Consider the following 23,010-nt stretch of genomic DNA (forward strand, 5'->3'; position numbering starts at 1 on the left):
ACTAGTATTTCCAAGTCGACTAGCAGTATCTGTAATCGATTAGTCGAATAGCCTACTCTTGTGGCGAGAAAATAGCAATGTACATTTTTGCATATTTTCTTCTTTAAAGGCACAATATATGTAAGATTTTTGGATTAAAATATCCCAAAACCACTAAAACAATGTTATATATTTTGTTGACTTGTGTACTTACTACTTACATTATCCCAAATGTTTTCAACAGTGTTCAAATCCAGAGAAATCCGCTATTTTAACCAGTATAACGGCCCGTGTCATTGCGTCGCCTGTCAATGACGACATATCCGCGTTACCCTCGATTTCCGGTTTTACTTCTGTTGAAACCATGAAAACACCAAAGACACTTTAATATAATATGTGTTTTATTAGACAGGTGAACAATTGTTTGGATACATTTATCGACAGAAAACGTATCATTGTTATATAGCTCAACAGGGTTAAGCTTATCTATTGTTTTCTTGATTTACCACGAATAACATGTTCATGCCTCGGAGACAACATTATTTTGTCAAGTCATAGCCACAGTAATATAGCATTTTCCCCATCATATAATATATTATAAAATGAATTGTGCATGGCACTTAGCAACACAAGCTATCCAGCTTTTATGATATTCTTAGATCGATCAAGCTTACTGCAGTGTGCAACAAGTCTCTCTTACCAGCCACCGAGCGAACGCACAGAGTAACGTTAACACAACTTTCAACACACTTGCTTGTACCAGCGGCCATCAGAATGTTTAATGTGTTATGAATATTCACATGTTACTGAATATACTATATTATTTCTGTTATTGAATATCCTATCCTGAATATGCATCTGTTAGTGAATATTCTATATAGGTATTATTGTTTTTTTGTATTATGTATTGTTATTGAGTGTTAAAGCTGCCGTGACAATATAATTTCCTGCAAAGGATCAATAAAGTATCAACAAACAACAACAAACAGACAACAAACACTCAAATGTATTTCTATGATTGTTTTGACCAAGTAAAACAGTGCTGCATTACCCCACAATTTTAATTCATTAGATAAAGCGACCTGTATGAGTAGTAATTCAGCACAGCATTTATTTCAATAGAATAAGATAAAAATAATGTGAATAAATGCAAATTCAATCGTACTTTTAATCGTAAAAAAACAAACAAAACTAAAGGAGCGGCAGCAGCCAACTGCGGCCAACTGCGGCCCTGCTTCATACCACAGTAATGCTAATAAAACTTTTATACAGCAGCTCATCCATGAACATGATTTCTGACGAGTTTCGTCGTCAGATTGCTTTCCATCAGCTGTGGAGATGAAGACGACCACTCCCATGATTCCACACGTATTCATGGCATCACCAAGCTATGCCTTTGTTTTAAATTAGCGACCTCTATTGGCAAAAATTACATATTGTGCTTTTAAATGTCACTTGATTAGGATACTTTTGGAGGCTGAGTTTCAACATGTCTGTCAACATAATTTAGCTCATATTGTCAGTTCTACATGGCTCTGGCCCCATGTGTATTACTGTCATTTCAGCGACATCAGTGTGAATACTTGCAACGGAGTAGATTGGACTTTTTTTTGTGTGTGTGTGGACAGAAACATCATGACATCTGTGGCACTGGATATGATGAGGCTCACTGCATGGACAAGGGTTGTATATTTATAAATATATGTATATATCAAAGAGATATAAAAATGTGATAAGTTGCATGCGTTTTGTTTGCAGTTGTGCCCATGCTGACATGAGTGGGAATAGACTTACTAGAGAGAGACATTCCTTGTGTATTTGTTCGAAAAACACTGAAAAGCATGTTTGCACAGTCTTGTCGGTTACAAGGATAACATTAAATTCAATTCACTGAACAGGGCAACGGCAAACACAGGATTTTAATAGTGCAAGAGAAGCATATCCTTGCAATGCGTGTTGGAATAAAACATTATACAAATAGAGACGTAAAATCTCAAAATGAGCGGGAAAACTATTAAATGAGTGGCGCCATACTGTAGTGCGAAATAAAGTGAAGTTTGAGTAGAGAAAGAGCAAGTTCTAAGCTCCAAAAGATTTTTAAGGTTCTCCTGAAGTATCTTTAGTCTGTTGATGGGATGGGATATGAATATAGCCATGACTACTGAGATTTTGAAAACATTTTTATCCTAATTCTTTCTACCCTAACTAGTTTTCGTTAAAGTTCACTGTGGAAGTGTAACGTGGTGCGGTTGAGGCAGAGATGAAGCAGGATCCAAATGCAGCACACGCTTTATTTAACAAACTAAACTTGGATACAGGACTCGGGAACAGGATACAAGAACAACCAACATACACGTAAACATTAAACAAGAACTCACAAAGACAAGGCTGAAACACAGGGCTTAAATAATCAGGGACACACGAGCTGGGATAACAAGGAGGCGTGGTAAATGGGAAACACCTGGGAAAACTAATGACAAGACAGGGAACCACTAAACATGACAGGACACAAAACCACATCGTGACAGGAAGAATGATCACAGACTCACCATGGAAACGGCTCAAGGACACTGTAATCAAATGTTTTAATAAAAATGGTGTTTGGTCTGTGAATTTGTAAAGGGCTTTTCTTCTATAACTCAGCTAAGTTAAACAGCCTGATTCATAGTGAAATCTTTTAACGGGGCTCAACAAATCTCTAAGAGTTTGATTAATTTAGTTGTTGTTGTAGTTTACACTTTATTTTGATGGTATACTTTAGACATTCTTCTAACTATAAGTCACTTTGCAACTACATACCAACTAACTGTAATTAGAGTATCCGTAGACTGTTAGGGTTAGTAGAATAAATTGACGTACTTGAAAAGTTACTTATTGTCAGTAGAATGTCTGTTGTGTGCTATGTGTTTACCTTTGACTTATTACTATACCTTAATGTATTTTGAATCATATTTAAAGAACTGGCATCATAAAATTTGGTACAAACAGGTACGTTTATCTTACAGTACTTATTTTATAATGTTTACAATTATATGAGCCAAGTCAAGAGATGTAACTCTTAAATGGGATTTTTTTTTAGATAATTTTTTTGTCCTCAAAACAAGAATATTGGCTGTAAATTGTGTGGTGTTGTGCTTTGATATTTGCTAGTTAAAAGCGTTATTAGCCATTTTTGTGTTGACCTTCATCCCTAACACATTTTGAGTGTAGCAAGGTTGGCAAAAAACATGTTTTATAAAAGAAATGCCATGGTTTACAAATGTTTTGTTAAATTAAAATGTGTTGTTGTTTCGGTTTCTATTCCAATTTTAAGCATTTGAATTACAAATTTACTTTGACGGGGTTAAAATATGTAGGGCTTTATGGTAAGTAACAACATATGATTTAGTTCTAAATAAATATGTATTATTGGACTTAAGTGTAAGAATCGATAAACACATCTCCTTATGGTGGTCACGAATTTCTAGTGTTTACAGTCCTGGTATCATTTTGCCTAAGTTGGGAAAATATGATTTCTTGAAAATGTTCAGGCAAGAGATTTTCTGGCAAAAATGAAACTTTCTCACAAATTATTCTTCAACGGTATTAAATAAGAGATGATGCACAGTCATCCAGTCATCATTGCAATATAAACCCCAACAGAGTGGGTTTTTTTTTTTAGTCTTGATTTTAACTCAGAATTTAATAGTATCAGAAGTATTCCGAGATAGGCAAGTATAGACCCTTTGTTCCTCGCCAATCACTTTTATAGCATTACATGTCTTAAAATATATTTTTGAAATACCTTTCTTTTATCTTACCTTTGACTTGCTGGTAGTATGAATTCAGTTTTGCCGATTTAAGACATCAGCTCATCATGAAGTTGGTTCATGTGTGCTGTCATATGGTCCAAAGCCTCCAGATGGATGAGGACAGACCAACTGTACCCCTTAACTTCCGTCCTAGCAAAATAAAAATAAACTGTCTAAACGTAGATGATTTATGGTTTGTTTATAGTAGTTATATAGCACTCCAGGCTTTGGTTTTCAGTACTAAGATCATTTCTTCTGTGTGTTTGCTATACAAGATGTGATATATAATTCAATAACAATGCATTAACTCAATTTTTTATCGCAGAGCTTTCCTGTTAATATGGATGCCATTTGAAAATAACTTACACTTAAGATACGCTTTTTATAGTTTATCCATATCTTACTGTTTGGAATATGCTTGTATTTAATTATTTATGAAAGGGCTTGGATGTGGCCTTCCTCTTAGAGTCTCCCCTTTCAACAAACATATCAGTTTCCTGCATGTGTTGGTATGGTTTGTTGTTTGTTGTATCTCCCAAAAGGCATTATTGACTAGTCCTAGATCAATATCAGCCAGAATATGAGCATGATGTATTCCCATCGACCTGAAAGAAGGAACAATCTCACAGTCGACCAAAACTCCATTAGGGAAAAAGAAAGTGTGATTACAGGCCTGTATACAGATAATGGGGCTGTATACACATTGAAGTGCATCGCTCTCCCCATATCTATTGGGTTTGGATGTGGAAAGTAGTGGCCATCAGCCTCGCTGTTCCATCAAGACCATCACGAAACAAAACCACAGAGGGGCTAACGCCGATAAAAGCTGTTTTTTTTTCCTTGCTGGAATGCAGTGAATGTGCTCTTTCTGCGTAGAGACATGAGGAAATGTACAGCTCTGAGATGTGCCTCTTCTTAATGGGGGAACTTGAGAGCACTTGTAGTTATTCATAAAAATTTTGACTCTGAATGTACAATCAGCGTGTGGAAGAAATATGCAAATAAAGTAACCGTGTACCATTTCTTGAATATTCAAATGAGGTTTGATGCATGTGAAATTGCTAAAGGATCTGTAGTGCATACTGTTTTAAGACAATTTAATTTTATTGTAGAAAGGTATAAATAAAAAAAAATGTTGTTTGTGTCATTGGTGTCATCAAGACAAAGCTGTTAAAATCATATTATCATATTAAACACTCATGTTTGTGGTAAGCAGATTCCAAGATGTAACAGCTAAAGTTTAAATAACATAAAGTGGCATCGTAATTATTCTTTAAAGCCCATAAACATTCATGATTGAGTTTCATAGCTTTCGGATGGAGGATATCAACGTGACCGGATTGATTATTGTTCTCTGCCATGCTTCACTTGTCAGTGATGGAGATGATGCCTATCATATTATTATCCTCCCCAATATAGTTATGGAGACATCAAGAGATTGTAAAGGTTGAGTAAATCTGAGATGGTAAAGCTAGTCTTCTAATCTTTCATCTAATCTTTCATTACCCGGCTCTGCTGAGCTTTTCATGTTTTTCTCTTTGTGCGTGCAGTGTAGCGTAGCGGCCTGGGTACGCTGGAGCACAGTGTAAATCTGTATCCTGCCAAGATGGTTCCATTGCGGGAAAAGTGTGCATAAGTCATGGGAGGTCGCACCTCAGGCTCATCTACTTACTTAACCCCCTCTGGTGAGGCTCCATTTCTGCGTGCAGAACCGGAATAATACACTGGCGTATTATGTGTGTATGCAGTGAAGAAGGATATAGTTACTGAGAAACCTTTGATAAGTGTGGAGGTATGTTTGAGTGTGACTGAGGCAATATGTGTGGAGGTGTGTTTGAGTGTGACTGAGCCAAAAAAAATACCTTGGAGTTAATAAAGGGTGTCACGATTTAGATTTTAAATCGAAATCGACCGAAATTAACTCACAATCTCGAACTTCGAATTAAAAAATGGAATCGTCGATGCTGCCATGCCCCCATGTCACGTCTGGTCGGCGTGCCAAAAAAGCTGCGAGTCTATGGTCAACCTCCTCCTCTAACTTAGCTACAGCCATTCAAAAGATAGCATGGCAACTGCAGATGGAGGAGACCCATTGACAGAACTTGAACCCCCTCCTCTTTCATTGAAGTCGCAGGTGTGTAAGATTTTTGGATTTACTGTGAGTTATGTTGACAACGTTCGCGCTTCAAAAAAGCCACAGTTTACTTTGCAGACATCCCAAGTCTCGCGGAAGTTCCGGGAGTCTCCCGCATATTGATAGCGGCTCTGATGCCCGCAAATTAGTTAAAATCTCCCGGAATCTAGAGTGAGCGAGCAAGAGCGCGCATGCGAGACAGAAAAAACTGTGCTCCAAACCGTATAGCGCGCGCACGGCAGAGAGCGAGAGAGCGAGAGACCTTGCGTATGTGCCTCATGAAGCGCATGTAAGACAGAGAGCATCCTGATTGGCCGGTTTCGGCTTAAAAAAAAAGAAATACAAATCGAGAATCAAATCGAACCGTGACCTTAGAATCGAAAATGTAATCGAATCGAGGATTTTGAGAATCGTGACACCCCTAGAGTTAATAGATCATTCTCTTTTAACTCATGTGAGATGGGTAATGAGGGTCTTTCTAGCTTTGTGCGGATACTTTTTGCATTAAAGCACATATGTGAGAATATGTTAAAGATGTGGGGGTATGTAAATGCAGCTGTACTGTATGTATATGTTTGTTTTCTTCAAATCTTTGACCACTGGTGTAAACGCAAAGCGATGTGGGTTGCCTGTTCTTGTGCAGCAGTATTGAGGCGGCTAGCTTGACTGCAGAGGTCTCGCAGTGCTAAATATGCACATATTTTATTCTCTCTGGAAACTGATAACAAAGAAATAACTTGCCTCCTGAAATGAACTTGGAATGAGGAAGCAGCCATACCGAGATGGAATTCTCCACCATTATTTTCAGAGACCTTAGGCTTAAGACTGATTTAGAAAAACACTTTTTTTCATCATAAATAGTTCAGACTTCATGAAATGTCATTTGTTCCTAAGTTTATGATGTAAAACGTTGCAATATAGCATATCAACACCACCATCATCAAAATCAAAAACACTACAGGACCTCTGCCCTATAATATTCTAATCCATTCTTTCTTCCTTGAATGCTCTCATTTCCACCATGCTTCAGTTCATTAGCTGCTTAAGCTTTTGATGAACTGATTCCAGTCTGCCAGTGGCTAGTTGAAACAAAGCTCCTCAGAAGGAGCGAGACTGCGGTGTGAACGTGACGACTCGTGTTTTTTTGTTGTAATAAGACAGCCTTGTGCGTATCAGCACTTTGAAAAATCCCCTCTGTTAGGAGCAGCCTCCTTTGAGAAAGACCGGAAATGAGTGTATAAGAGGTTGCGCGGTGATTAAGTGTGTTTCGTGGAGAGCTGCCTCGCTCTGCTGAGAGGCAGATGGTAACCTTGGGGACGCTGACGTGGCTTTGTGCAAGTGAGAGTGGCAGGAGGCACTTCTCGAGCTGCACTGCCTGTTCCACCAACCTACCACTCTCTTCCTCTCTAACTGCCTTCTGTTTTTTATTTTTCAGTTTCTGTATGTCTCTTTTGTTGACATAAATGCACACTCTAGCCTATCTGTGTTTCTCTTTGTGGCTGGCTGATGGGCAAGCACATTATGTGCTCTTACTGGGTGTTTTTATTAATTACATTACCCTCTGCTACGGTCTATATACCCCATTATCTGCAAATAGAGTGATATCCATCAGAGCCATTCAGGTCAATCTGGAGCATCACCTATAAGTGACAGCCTTTTGATTACTTATTCAACTAGGCTGACCTGAAGAAGATTGCTCTTTTATCCTTTCACTTCCCAAGGTTTTTTCCCCTTAGCATTCAAGGTATTGAGGATAAGCCTGGCTCCCTTTAAACCATGTGACAATCATTTCATGCTCCTGAAGCCATGTTGAAGTTTATTTGAATGAACGTTCCCGATTCCTAGCAACAAAAATGGTTCGTTATCAGGGCGCAAAGGGAATGACAGAGGAGCTAACATGGTGAATGATGGATTAGCTTGTGTGGAATTCAGCATGGTGCCCTACTTAAAGTGACAAGCTCTCTGTTTGTGTAGTTTGTGACTAAATGCCGTTAGTCCTTTGCGGCACAGTTTGGTGCTGGCCGGTACATAGCCTGAGTGTTTTTCACTGTAGTTACTCGCTCTGTCATACTGTCTCTAATCTATCTCTTCAACCTTCTCCAAGTTTCACTTCCAGGCCACCTGAGACTTCTTGTTGGTGAGAATGTGCAGATGGGTTTTAAAACGCTCTTGATTCAGCCGGCTGAATGCTTATAGATGGAGCGGAGGCGAACGGGACACTCTGGAGTCCTTAAGTTATCTTCCCTCAAGAATTTAGCACTTGTTTGTGGTAGTTTGCATAAAAATAAAAAAAGGGCTCGCCCTCATGTCTTCCAAACCTGAAAGATTTTCTCTCTTATTTATGACTTTCTGTGGAACACAAAAAAGAAAAAAGAAAAAAAAGAAACAAGTTTGCGCACTATGTTGTGTTTGGGGTCACTGGTGTCCTATGGTGATTTCAGGTCAGCTATCTCTTATAGTGCTAAATTCTTCCCTTCCCATTGTCTTTGCTTTCATTCATTTGAAAAGAGATCACTTTTTGAAACATTTTATGAGAATGATCCATTTGTCACTCAAAATAATATATTTTGTGTGCTACAGAATAAAGGTTTGTAATGACATGGCGGTGAATAAATAGTGATGCAATTTTCATTTTTGGGTGAACTACAGTCACAGATACCACAGTGCAAATAACACTAAAGAGGCCAGATACAATTCTATTCTAGTATACAATTCTAGTATTTTATAACTCATAAATTCCTAGACCCTATCCCCCCCCCGCCCTCCCTCCTCCCTAGATGTTAAAATTAATGGCTTCTTGTTGCTTGTCAGTGAGAAGAGGGAAAGCCCTCAGGAACTCTGGTTCCTGCTCTCATTTGGCCTGTGTTTCTAGAGCCCCTGCACATATCAGTTCACTCATACACAGCTAAGTGACACCACAGCCTTGTGTGCATGGCAAGAGACATTGGGAAACAGAGAGAGACTTTTACTCTCAGCTGAAACTATAACGTAAATTATGAATGAAAGCTACAGCTCCAAAATAGCTGGTCTCATTGCCTTGGCTAGTTACTACCTATCAGCCACAAATTAAACTTTTATGGCTCTGTTTTAAACTTCGGAATTTATGCTCACCTATGTACTGGCGCTGACTGTTTTGTAGGTATGTGACGCAGCTTTACATAGCCCTTTTGTAGATGGAACTATGTCCCTTATCCGCTATCGAAAAGGATTTGCGCCCATCGACACTCTTAAAGGTCAGGCGGCAAAGAGACTTTAGGGATTACAGAGGAACTCTGCACAGGTGGCAGACCTCGGGCCCAGCCTACAGCTGTTTGTGGCTCGAGAGCACGTCCAGGAAGTAATGAAATCTCAGCTTGGCTGGCAATGCTCATTGGCATTCGCTCACCGTCTGCTTAGCTTTCCCACCATCGGCCATGTGTGAGCTCGGATGGCTATTTGGATTGTGTGAACAAAGCATGTTGTCCCCTGATAAGACAGTCTCCACTGCTTAGCCATTAGCCAGATTAGCACAACTTGGAGGCCTGGTCACCAGCATCATGTCAAACTCTGAAACGGGAAAGCTTGGTATCCTGGGCTGAGTTTCATTTGTGAGACATTGCCTTGGAATGCAGCCCAGATTTAAGAGTTTCATGGGGAAGCAATGAGCAGCTGTTTGATTTTCTGTTCGCTTTAGTCTCTTATCGCATCTTCTCTCCGGCAATAGGGTGACGATATGATCCTCTTCTTCCTGTAGGTCCCTGGATACGCAAATTGCCAGGTCTTCTCCTCCTCTCCTTTCCGCTCCACTAGCTGCTCCTGGCTTCTGGAGAACGCCTCCTCTCCACGCTGCCTCGGACACCAGGAACCTGCCGCCACGTCAATCACGTCCTCACATCTGGGTAATTAATTTCAAGTGCAAATTGTAGCAGTCTTCACTTGAGAGAGGGTAAGAAGAGATCACACTCTCTTCAGTCGTTTTATCCACAGTCCTGAGGCTTTCTAGACTGAGCTTGTTTCTACAGACCAGTTTGCCATTAAAGCTCTGCTCAAATCTCCAGGGTGGTGATCAGTTTTTTTCATTATTTTGTTTATGCATCTTTCAAAGCCAAGCGACTCACTGTAGGGAATATCATTCATTTTAGAGCTGCCTGCTTGGCTACATGTCACCTGTGAATTTTCAAAGGACGCTCTTTAGGAGAAGAGACCTTTGTGACTAAGCCAATAGCCTTTGGTGTCTTTCAAAAATATTTTACCGAGCCCAGTATGTGGAACCTCATGAGACTGGCTTTGTAAACAGAAGACTTTGGCTTTATGAGTTTACCTGTTTCTTCTCTATCTTCTTTCACTTTTTTTGAGCAAATTTCTTTCCCACCCTGCTCAGTCTATGGTGAACTTAAAATGGATTAAGTAGAATTCAAATGAATTGAATTCAAAGAAATGTAATTTTAACTGTAAAAAAATCCAAGTTTGTATGCAACATTTTGGTTTAAAAAGTTTTGAAAAGTTTAAAAACCCTGAGGTTTGCAGGTTTGTTAGGTCTTAGAGATAGATAGATGGAGGGATGGGTAGATAGATGAATAGATAGATGCAATTCATATTTTATTTGAAAAATAGCTAATTACTAATTAAATGAATAATTAGCTCTTTTTACCTATTAAAGAGCCAGATATTTTGTGTTCCACTTTTTTTAATTGGATATGCCGATTTCCGCGTTGAGTAATACGTGAAATGAAAGTTCTTATCTCCAGTGGAGAACATACTAGTTAAAAGTATGCATAATTGCTCACATAGAGATTGCTGGAACATCTCACCCACACAATCAACTGGATTTCATAGACAGGCTCACAGACACAAACACACAGGCCCTTTGCGGTAGACAGAATACCCTCCGTGAGCCCTCATTTTGGTGAGCTGACCTTGCATGAGCTGCGTCAATCATTCTCTATCTGCCAGTAAATCCTCCCTTATCTTGGGCTTAAACTGACGGAGCACACATCTGCACTGCAGGAGACTGTGAGGCTGTACAATAAGCCAGGAACAGAGTCAGATTGGCTGAAGCTACTGGAATGATGGGATTGTTTGTTTGTGATTGGCGTATGTTGAAAGTGGGTTCGAGCTCAGGGCATTTACGCAGGAGGGGGCTGAATGGTCCTTAGATGTATTTTGCATTTTCAGGGCAGCTGCGTGGCTGGTTTGAAGGCTAGATTCAATTTTGCGCAAGGTATTTCAGTGCAAAATAAGGAATTTTGCTGTGCAAATTGTGTCCAGCACAGATTTTTATGTGCATTTGCTCTGTTACCTGATTTGCATAATTACTTTGGCACGCACCGGTCGACCGGCCATAAATCGGAACTGGCCGGTCGCCGGTCATCTGTTTGGAGCAAAAACCGTCTGGTTCCGATTTATGGCTGGTTTTTAGTTTTATTTTAGCCAAACTCTATTTCGGACTTGCACACAAACTGCACTGCAATAATTTCCCAAAATGTAATTTCTGTGTACCGGTAAATATTATGAAATAGATGCGGCTGCAGAGCAAAAACTGTAACAGGCACAACAAGCTTACTGTTTGTGATGCACGAAATTTAGGAAGAAAAATAGTTTGACCGATAATTTATTTTTTATTGCTAATGCTGATATCTTAGAGAGCAGGGTAGTCGATTTAAAGCCAATATATATAATATAGTTTGAAATCAAGGGTTTATAGTTTGTTGATCAAGTGAAGCTGGAGTCTTCTGTCCGCATTAAGTTCACACGGACTGACCATCACGCACAGAGTAGCGCGTTCATGCAGGCTAAAAATGCGCACTTCAGAATATCTGACAGCTGGATTCGACTAAGTCTGCAAGGTTTGTGAAATTAAATGTTTATTAGATATTCAAAGATTTGTTTAAATTATATAAATGCATATTTGCTGAATGCCGATGGTAAATGAGAAAGAATGATAGTGTTTGACTTTCTGTTACTAATACTATAAAAGCAAACTAGTGGTCTCTGTTTAACAGTTTTGTCTGATATGTAACTAGATATTTAATGAAGACGGAGAACGGGAGCTGCTGTTCTCAGAGCTGCCGTTCTCACATCAAAATAAAAGTCTGGTGCGCTGTCAAAATAAATGTCCCGCTTCCAACACATCGTCCAAACAGAAAAACGTGTTGGCCAATGCCGATATGTAAAAAAAAAAGAGAGAAAAAAAAAGCCTAGTCAGAATGTTTAACTCCTGTTGTGAATGTGCTCTCCTGGAGCAACGCGCTGAAACACTGCATCTAAAGCCAATGAATTCACAATGATTTATTACAGTAGTGTTCTCATTATAATGTTATGTAATATGACAATCCTAATCATAGTTATTATCAGTCATACATTGCTGTTTAAGCTGCGCAAGCCGAAGCACAGAATCAGGGGCGCAACAGTGTCAGAGGGGTATGCAGCAACAATTTTTGCGCCCCCCCCCCCCCCCATGTAATAAGTGAGTAGGAACGAGTGAGAGCTAACAGATAAAATAAGTGCAAAATTTTCATTTATTAATACAATTAAACTATAGCTACTCCACTGTGATGAACCCCCCTTAAAAAACTATAAGCTCCATTGGAACAGCAATACCAGTGTTTCTCAGAGGATTTTAGGTAAAACTGTGGTAGGTGGACCTCTGTTTCTCTAGGGGGGTTCGGGGGAATGTTAAATTCAGCTGTCTGGTGCACTTTGAGAGTTCAAAATTAAAAGCTCCAACCCATATTCAGGGTGCAAATTAAACAAAGAAAAATTCAAACCTCTAGTGTCTGTCTACATTACACTACTACATAATAATAGTTATAATATTAATCCCATGATAGTAATAGCCATATATTGTAAAACAAATGCACTGAAAAATAAAGGGAACTTTCATAATTAGTTTTGTACTAATTTCTATACTTGAAAGATATAAGCACATGATGACATGTTGGCCGGTGTGTCAGAAAAAAAACTAACGCTGACTTTTTTTGACCAATGCATTACACCGGCACTAACCCGGCAGCGCCGCCAATTAAGCAAAAAACAACAACAACAACAACAACAAAAAAAAACGAATGGGCCGCCGATGCACGAGTTTATGGGCCGTTAAGAAAAAAAAAAAAAAGTATGAGATGTAGGCCTATCGGCCGAAAAAGCCCATCGGCCCACCGGGAATCTCCCGGTAGTCCCGATGGCCACAGAGATGTAGATAGCCTACATGCCTGGATGTCACACTTTAAATCCTTCCTGTTGGCTTTCAGCATGCACTTATTTAGCTGCTGTCGCATCAATTGACATGCCATCTCCTTTTCCCTCTTTCTTTTTCTATTTTTAGCCCCCCAGCATTTTGTTTTATCCATCTTTTTTGACGTCAACTCACTACTCCTGCCTGCTCGCTCAGCGCTCACGGCGCCCCCGCCCCCCTTCTCCATGAGGGCGCCTACTCTAGCTTGTGTAAGTCCGTCTAATTTGATCCAATGGCGGCATTCAAATTAGCGGTGAAGGTCTCAACGCGTTCCGTCTCTTCCAATGGCAAAGGGATTTTTTAATTAAATGCATTACATTTTATTTTATGTATTAACTCGTTTCATCTGACTCCATAAAATGAAAAAGTTTTTCATTGATATCTGTGCATCTTTAAATATACGTTAATGTTTGACTATTCCTTTTAACTCCAATGAAAATAAAGTCAAAGTCTGTTAGAATAATCAAATATAACAATTTATTATGTCAGGTAAATGTATTATAACAATTCCATAATCAATTGAAAGATAATCAATGCAAATCATCAAATGTTTTAGGATTAGAGAAATAGATGCAAACCCAACATTTAAGAACTACATGAGCTACCTCATGGGCTATCTGAAATACAGAAAAAGCCACGATCCCTTGCTGCATTCCATTAAATAGCCAGACCTCATTTCATATGTAAACCTGTGTTCACAGTGGAAATTTACTGTTCACTCCCCCAGACTTACTGGGGGCAGAAGTTGATTTACATGGTACCATTTGCTAACAGTGGAAATTAGCATTGAGTTCACACCTTCTGGGAGTAGGAGACCACATTCATTTGTGTGCCAGATATCCCTAAACTTCTAAAAAACCTTATTACCTTTTGTTTTACTCTTTTGGAATGAGACATCTGAACCACTCACTCTGGGACATTTAAAATGATACTAAACACAATAATCATTCACATTAAACCATATATATATTCTTATGTGAGTTTCAGGTGATCTGCATGAAGGGGAAGGAGTGGGGGATGAGGGGAAGAAATGTAGATTAGGATGATTCAGAGGTGAGACCTCTAGTCTCGGATGGGGCCTTCACAAGAGTGAGCCCAAATGCTACTATGGAGTGGGTTCTTTGTCTTCTCAAGAAGTGGTCATTCCCTATAACCAGTTTTCCAGTCTTACACTTGTTAGTCCTCTAAAATTTTATATAACATTGAAGAAATGCAGAAATGATTTAGAAACGCACAACAGCAGCTACATATAGAAAATACAATATATATATATATATATATATATATATTTTTTTTTAAATTAAATTTTAATTAAATTTTTTTTACCATCGCTTTGGCGCCCCCCATGGTGCTGCGCCCCTATGCGCCGCATATAGCGCATACCCACTTTTTGCGCCACTGCGCAGAATAAACACCGGTAATTTGAAGCCCTTTTCTAGCGAAACGCATCCTATATAAGATTAATCTGATATATACAAAATACGTTTTTTTTTTTTTTTACAAATTATATCTGCACAAAATTACGCGAATGCACAAGTGAACTTGAACAAGTTACATGCGAGTCAGAATATCTAATGGATGTGGTCTTCCTGGAGCAACACGCTGAAACATTTTATTTCAATATTATTTTCTTTATGTAATATGACAGTCCCAATCATAGTTATTATTAGTCAATAGTCATCCATTGCTGTTTGAGCTGCACACACCGAAGATGATCACCGGCACGCTTTATACCGTGTTAATTCTTAACCAAATGCATCCTGCGAAATAAATCAGATGTATATAGGCCTACACAAAATAAACACAATATTACAACTTACATTTGCACAAAACAAAAGGCTGCGAATGCACACTCACTTTTAGTCATGAAGGTGTATAGCCTTTTAACGTAAAATGATCCTAAACATAACTCCAGCACACTCACTTAATTTTTCCTCGTGTCTGCTGGCGTTACGTGTTTCGCGGTTGGGCAGCACGCGCATGACCTTGCTTAATCGATCGTCAACTAATCGTTAGCATCCCTTGTCTGCAGTGCACTCAGTGGAACTGTACATCTCACCGTTGACTGAATGTGTGCTCTGTTTCTCTCCCTCTTGCTCTCTTTCTCTCTGTCACTGTTTTTTGGAATATCATTGGAAACCCCTGTTGTTATAGAATAAAGTTTTTGTTGCACATTGTTTTTTAGGTAGGCTATTTACATGATTGTTATCAGCCATTATTGGATTTTTTTGATGATGTGTTTGATATCGGCCGATATTGGATATTTAATTGTACATGCTTATTTGCCCTATTTGTACATAGATTTACCTTTGTTTGCTGTCATTAATGCTCCCTTAAAGTTACTATTTAAAACGTCAATAATACATTGTTATATGTGGTCTTTAGCAAATCTCATCCATTTTCATGTTGCACATTTATAATGTTGTGATGCCTAAATTAAGTTGTAGCATTTAAAATGATGATTTTCATTTTTACTGTTTTATTTTGTAATTCATTTATATAAAATAGTATAATTTTAATATCAGCCATAAATTGAAAGCAATTATCTGCTTATCGATATTGGCCAGAATTTTAACTGGTATATCTCTAATGTTTTTTTGCTGTATATTTCAGCTTTGTAATCAGTTTATTTGTAGTCTGTCTATTTCAATATTACAGTAATACAATAAATAATGCATATGCAGGGTTGCTGAGATATGTGAAAATCTGATGATTTTATTGGGAATTTTTACTCGAGTGCTATTGTTGCAGAATTATATCTTGATATAATTCTGATATATACATAAAACAGCTTAATGACAGCAAATGAAATTAAATGGATAGTTCACCCCAAAATTTAAGTCATCATTCATGATAATGAGGTTGATGACAATGGTAACAATGATGAGGCGTTTTATGAGCACATCAGAGCACACTCTATTGTATAAATGTAATTTTTTTCAATTCATTCATTACTTGAATGATTGTCAAAACAAGTGTTAATCAAACAGGCCCTCTTTCTACGCCTTTCACTCATCAACTCTACTCTCATCCCCCACCTCTTTCTCCTCCTCATGCTTTTTATTTACGAAGTTCTCTGTGAATGTTTCACCCCTGTCCCTGTATTGTAACCTGAAGATGAGCTAATGTGGCATCACTGCTGCCCATATGCGGCTGTGTGTGTGTTTCTCTGACGTACGAAGACATAAGGTGGTAGCCTGCAGACTTGGAGATGCTAGAATTTTTTCCCTACCTGTGTCAGCATGGGGTTCACAATACTTTGCTCAATCTGACACTGATAAGCTTTTATCTTGTATTTTTGTTGGGGGAAGATTTGTTTTTGTTTACAATAAGATTGTAAGAGTTCTGTTGACACATGAATTTCCTGTGTTTGTCTATATAAGGGCGTGAGTTGGTTCATTGACATTCTGTTAAGGTGTATTTGTACTGCTTTCTGTAGATATCTAAAGTGGAAGCAGTTTCTCAGAGAATCACTATGCTTTATGTGTGTCTGTGTATGTCAGTGTGAAATCAAGCAAAAGACAGACAGGATGCACTTGTGTGCAATTAAATGCACATCACTGGGCAGGCATTCAGATTAGATTAACAGGACATGACATTTTCTTGGTTGAAGACAGATGCGTGCTCCATTTCTTGCCTGACATTTGCCTCCTTTTTTATGGCAGATTTACACAAATTCGTTAGCCTTTTTTCCTTATTATGACATCCAAATTGTGCATTCACGTAGTAAAAAAAAATATAAGTTAATTTTTACTGGTCAAAATATGATTTGATAAAAGTGATGGTATGACTCCTGATCAGTATGCAGCCTAATTATAACGTAATGACAAGGAGACTCGTGTTCATGTCTGTCAAACGCTTGAGTGTTTGGATATAATTTCATGCATCCATAACTAGGTCTCTTTACTCAATTTTCCACTCTGGCAATCCTGATGATTCTACAGATGATGCAAACCTAATTTAGCTTTCAAAGAAAGTCTTTGACCATCTAGCAACAAGTCAGAAAGGTGTTACAGCATTGGAAAACAGACTTTACAAATGGAGCTACTTTATTGACTGCTGCTTTGGTGCTGTGACAGAGTTAACTTGCAAAAGGAAAACAAGTCCTCTGTGTCACATTAATTAGCTACAATGTCTCTTTAGACTGCTATAATCCACAGCTAAACCTTTAGGACTGCGGTATAACCAAAGCACTGTGACAACAAATGGAAGGAGTCATTCAGAGCTGACCGTGGGTCAAAGTAATGAAATTGTCTTACAGTTTTAACCCACACTATAATTTCTAGACAATTGCATTTGTATTGCAATTCTATTTGTGAACAGGTGTAAAGAACATTGGCTAGACAGTGCATATACTATATAAATATTATATTATATGATGTGCATGTACAGTACTGTTCAGTGTTGTAGGCTTGTTTGGAAGTCTGTTACATTGTTCCAAATTGACTTAATTCCTACTGACACATTGAAGCAAAAGATATAACATCTTAAAATAAATTGTGAAGCTGTGTCTAGCTACAGTAGAGTTATATATTCATTTACAGAATACTGTCTGATTGTCTGATTGCCTATAACTTGCACAGGTCTGTATTTGTTCTGTTCTGTATTTTGTCCTTACTGGTCATTCACGGCATTCTGACGTAAAATATTTTTGTATAGTGATTGATTTTTATTATATCTTTATTTACTGTACTTTGCCCATTGTTCTTGCTGGTCGTTATTGCAAAATAAACCCATTCAGGATAATGTAAAACTCCTCTGCAACAGTTGATTTTGTACTTATATTTGTGTATATAATTTTATCAATATGAATAATTTTATTTATTATTATTATAAATTGGCATCTGCCTTATTTTTAGTCAGTTGAAATCTAGAGATGCAGAATAAATGCTTATAAGGATTGTATTAAGGAACCATATTACAATAAGGTGGAAACTTACATATGTTTTTAAGAGTATTTTTAAAGAGATTTCTTTGTACCAGACTGGGCTTTTCAATGTTACAGTAGGTCACAGCTGAGGGTTGTAGAGCTGAGACTAAGCATCTGAGCCTCAGGCTAATTCATCCCACTCAGGAAGAGAAAGTGCTGCCACTACTGCTTCAAGAGAAGCCACAACAAAACCTTTAATTACGATAGAATTAATCCTCTCCACAAAATGCTGAGACTGAGTGCAGACCAAGCCTTATTTTGGCTTAGCTTAGATTCCCGCCAGGGGTTAGGAGCCATTAAACGTGGCCTCTCCATGTGTGGACATTCATTTTTCTTCCTTTTTGGCTGAGCACCTTGTCTTTTTATTAGCTTGTTCCCAAGCATTCTTTTATTTCTTCCATGAGTCTGAAGTGTCAGTGTGCTCCCATATGAATCAATCAATGTAATTATTTGCTTGATTGAACCCCTTAATTATTTTTTGCTGATTTGTTTCAGGAACAGCTGAATATTCAGAGGATACTCTTGAGTGAGGTTGAGTATTTTAAGAGCCGTCATATATCTGCGAGTTGAAAAATATAGCCTGGATATTGTTGACATATCAAATGACTCCACATAACTTAATCTTGCTAACTTATCAAAGAACCAGGCTGTTTGCAGGAACCGGAATTAATTACTGGTCGCATAGCTGCTAGCTGGAATGTAGGAGCAGCAATAAATAGCCCATGCTAAAGGAGAGATTAATCATTCACAGAGTGCTACTCTAGTGGAGAGGGACCTCTCTAATATCACATGCCTTATGCACATTATTAACACAAATGATCGTAAATAAGAGCCTTCCCACCATGTGTGGCTTTTCTTGACATGGGATAATGCGCGATTGAGCAGGAGAGCCACACAGATGAAAAATTGCATGTACAGTAAATTGATGTGCAGTTATATTAGGCAAATATCCTCACCATTTCCCACTTCACACTGTCAGCAGGTGGAAGGCTGCAAAATTGAGTGCCCCCCCCCCCCCCCATGAGGGATAATGTCCCACACCTGAATGCGGGCATATAAATTACACAGAGCTCTACCATTTCACCTTCACAAACACTGATGGGTGGCTGAAGAACTTATGTGGTTTGTGGAAATTGAACAAACAAGTTAATACAGTCTCATGGTGATTTTTTATTTTTTTTTAGCCCATTGACAGGCTCGACTGAAATGTGGACCATTTCCTGTTATTTGCGAGAGGTCTATGCACGGCCGCAGGGGTTTTATCAGGAATACAGCGTTCTAATGAATGTATTCATCATGGTATTTTGTCTATAGGGTGGTAATTCACTCTACCGTGGATGGTGTGGCGCTAACTCTAGCGTTTGAGGCTGCAGTAAGATGGTGATTTAGCAGGCTGTCACACCGCATCCAGAGGGCAAGCTCCAGTTTTTGCCATCGTCCTCTGGGCCATAAATAATTCCCATCGTGCTGCTGTGTGATGGCTTCCCTTAATGGTGCCAGGCAGCATGCCGTGACCGGTCACTGTCAACCGCCCCCACCTGAGACCCATACACTGTGGAACGGAAGTCTAAAATCCAGCGCCACTGCTCAAAGCAAGCCCACTTCTGGCCACTACCACTGAGGACTTATCTAAGATAGAGCTGTTCATGTAAACGATGTTCTTTTGGACAGGTCCACCTCAGGCCCAATGATAGATAAAAGAATGTGTTTACCCTTGAGGAACCAGTTCTACTGCACAGGTTTTTTTTTTTTAGGAATACTGACATGCGATCAGTGTATTAAATCATAAAGCTCTTGGAGACACGCCAGGGGATTGGAGCTGGGAGATGTGAAATCCCTTGACAAACATGAATGTATTCTGCCTTCTTCCTTTTTATAACATGCAGCTCTCCTGCAATCATCCAAACATTTCCTGTAGTAATTGTGGTATCCTTGTGGTCTAATAAAAAAGAAGCAAAGAATAGGCACTTCTTAATTTGCACTATATATATATTTTCACAAAATAGTGGGGGCTCTTCAATATTAGAAATTATATTAAGTTGTTAAATTTAAAGGGATAGTTAATTCAATTCAATTCAAATTTATTTGTATAGCGCTTTTCACAATACATATTGTTTCAAAGCAGCTTTACAGAAAGTGCATTTCAGAAATTTACATAGAAAAAAATACAGTTAGTTAATCATGTATTAATTTAGGGCATAACATATCGCTGACGTTGAGTCGTCTCTTCACAGGCGTTTAGTCGTCTCATCGCAGGTGTTGGGGCATCTGAAGTCTCCGTGAGAGGCTGGATACAAACTGGAACTGACGAACGCTATTTATAACAGCAGAAAAGCAGATGGGAAATAATTAGCATAGCTGCTGTTCATAATATTAATACATTCGATCTGATTCAACACTAAAAGGTAAGCATTATGTGAATGCTTGGCTAAAGAGATGCGTCTTTAATCTAGTTTTAAACTGGGACAGCGAGTCTGAGCCTCGAACAATATCAGGAAGGCTATTCCAGAGTTTAGGAGCTAAATGTGAGAACGCCCTCCCTCCTTTAGTGGACTTAGATATCCTAGGAATGACCAGAAGCCTCGAATTTAGTGATCTTAAAGAACGCGATGGATTGTAGGGCGATAGAAGGTCCATTAAATACACAGGAGCTAGACCATTTAGGGCTTTATAGGTCAGTAGTAATATTTTTTAATTGATACGGAACTTAATAGGTAACCAAGATGATAAAATTGGTGTTATATGATCATATTTTCTTGACCTATTAGAACTCTAGCAGCTGCATTTTGCACTAACTGTAGCTTGTTTATTGAGGATGCAGGACAACCAGCTAATAAAGCATTACAGTAATCTAGTCTCGAGGTCATGAATGCATGAACTAACTTTTCTGCATCAGAAACAGATAGCATGTTACGTAATTTAGAAATGTTTCTATGGTGGAAAAAGGCTGTTCTTGTAATATATGAAATATGATTTTCGAAAGACAAGTTGCGGTCTAGTATAACACACAGGTCTTTTACTGTAGTGGATAAAGTAACAGGACATCCTTCTAAATTAAAGTTGTATTGTAAGAGGTTTTGTGGGTAGTTTTTTGGACCAATAAGTAATATCTCCGTTTTATCTGAATTTAATAGCAGGAGATTACTAGCCTGACTTCGTCATACTCATATTCTGGTCAGAATGTGAGTCTGATACTGCTTCATAGGGCTTTGATTATGAGGCGTGTCTTAACCGAACCAGGAAAAAAAAAACTCTGCACTCAATTGGATAGACCTACAACCAATGATAGCAACGCAGTAAGTCAACTACTTTGCATAGCACAGTTGTCAACTACAGAACTCAAATGCACGCACGCTGGAAGAAGTAAAATAACGAGTGTTGCTTCTTTTACTTGGCCCTCTATGAGTGCGACCAAAGGAGAAACCACAATGACCGCAGGGTTTTCATTGCGTCCCATCTTCTTAGTTACCATCGGAGCCAGCTGATAAATTAAACTTTTGCCGAATCCCATAGGAAGGACGGCAAACACATCTTTCCGATCGACAAATGCCTTGATTGCAGTTCTATGTTCGTCTTTTAAAATGAATGCGCTGTCGATTTCTTTTACAACGGACGCGATAGCGGAATCTCTACATCTCAGTTCTCCAGCGGCAGTCATCTGTGAGGGAAACCAGTTCAACAGTTCAACCCAAGCGCTCTTTGATAACGTGAGAATTACGTCCCTGCAGATCATCTGTCCATCATCGTATAAAGCCCGCCCTGGCAATTTGATTGGCCCGACGATTTCTGAACCGATCATAATTACTCCTCAATGGAGCGAGTCCAGACCGAACTTCCCGATCAAAAAATGTTGTGGGGGGGGTTCGGGCTGGCATCCAGGCTAGGAAATTACACGTCATCCAGCATTTTATATCTTTAAGACACTGTCAATTTAGATGAGTTGATAGATGATGTTTTCATCTGGTCGTGATGAAATATATTATTGAGTGTCTTCAGCATAACAGTGGAAACTAATTCCATGTTTTCTTATAATATTACTGTAAGACTGAAGAAAACTGGTTGAAGCTGGAAATTAACATTTGGCTTCCCCCCTCTTCCCCGGAGACAAAAGTCTCACCTCATCTACATTTCATTCTCTCTCAGTGACGCATAAAAACTCACTTAATAATATGGTTTAATGTGAATGATTATCATTGAGTATTTTGTTTAGTATAATTTAAACTGCAGGGTGAGTGGTACAGATGTCTCATTTCAAAATTGGTAAAACAAAAGCTAATAAGGTTTTTTAGAAGTTTAGAGATGACACACAAAGGAAGGTGGACTCTATGCAAATGGCCTTTCTCCCCTACCCCCAAAATAAGGTGTAACCTGAATGCAAATTACCATTGAAAAGAAGTTCTGGCTATTTAATGGAATGCAGCAAGCAGTCGTGGCTCTTTCTGTATTTCAGATAGCCCGTGAGGATTAAATGTTGGGTTTGCATCTATTTCTCTTATCCTAAAGCATTTGATGTTTTGTATTGATGATCTTTGAACTGATTATGAAATTAGCATAATACTTTTACCTGACATAATAAATTGTTATATTTGATTATTCTAACAGACTTTGACTTTATTTTCATTGGAGTTAAAAGGAATAGTCAAACATTAACATATATTTAATGATGCACAGATATCATTGAAAAACACTTTCATTTTATGGAGTCAGATGAAACGAGTTAATACATAAGATAAATTGTATTGTATTTAATTAAAAATCTCCTTGCCATGGGAAAAGATGGAACGCGTTGAGACCTTCACCGCTAATTTGAATGCCGCCATTGGATCAAATTAGACGGACTTACATTACCAAATGGCAGCATATATATTGAGAATAGCAGAGGGCCTACCACCGATCCTTTCGGCACTCCATAGTCTACTGACGTTATCTATGGTAACAGTCTGATAAGTACAACCAGCTTAAT

At 38.5% G+C, this 23,010-nt stretch overlaps 1 protein-coding gene across 4 annotated transcripts in view; it reads left to right on the forward strand.

The window, feature by feature from the left end:
- The window catches only part of drp2 (dystrophin related protein 2), a 207,222-nt gene that overhangs the window by 39,523 nt on the left and 144,689 nt on the right, over window positions 1-23,010 (forward strand). For 3 of the 4 annotated variants that reach the window (XM_056270290.1, XM_056270291.1, XM_056270293.1), the window contains exon 3: window positions 9,638-9,782. The exons of the other annotated variant lie outside the window; for it this stretch is intronic. In XM_056270290.1, the coding sequence (XP_056126265.1) occupies window positions 9,638-9,782 (145 nt within the window). The remainder of the gene's footprint in view (window positions 1-9,637; window positions 9,783-23,010) is intronic. 4 annotated transcript variants of the gene reach the window in all.

This window comes from Rhinichthys klamathensis, unplaced genomic scaffold (genome assembly GCF_029890125.1).
Source record: "Rhinichthys klamathensis goyatoka isolate OS25496 unplaced genomic scaffold, OSU_Roscu_1.1 h1tg000301l_1, whole genome shotgun sequence".
Classification (NCBI taxonomy): Eukaryota; Metazoa; Chordata; class Actinopteri; order Cypriniformes; family Leuciscidae; genus Rhinichthys; species Rhinichthys klamathensis.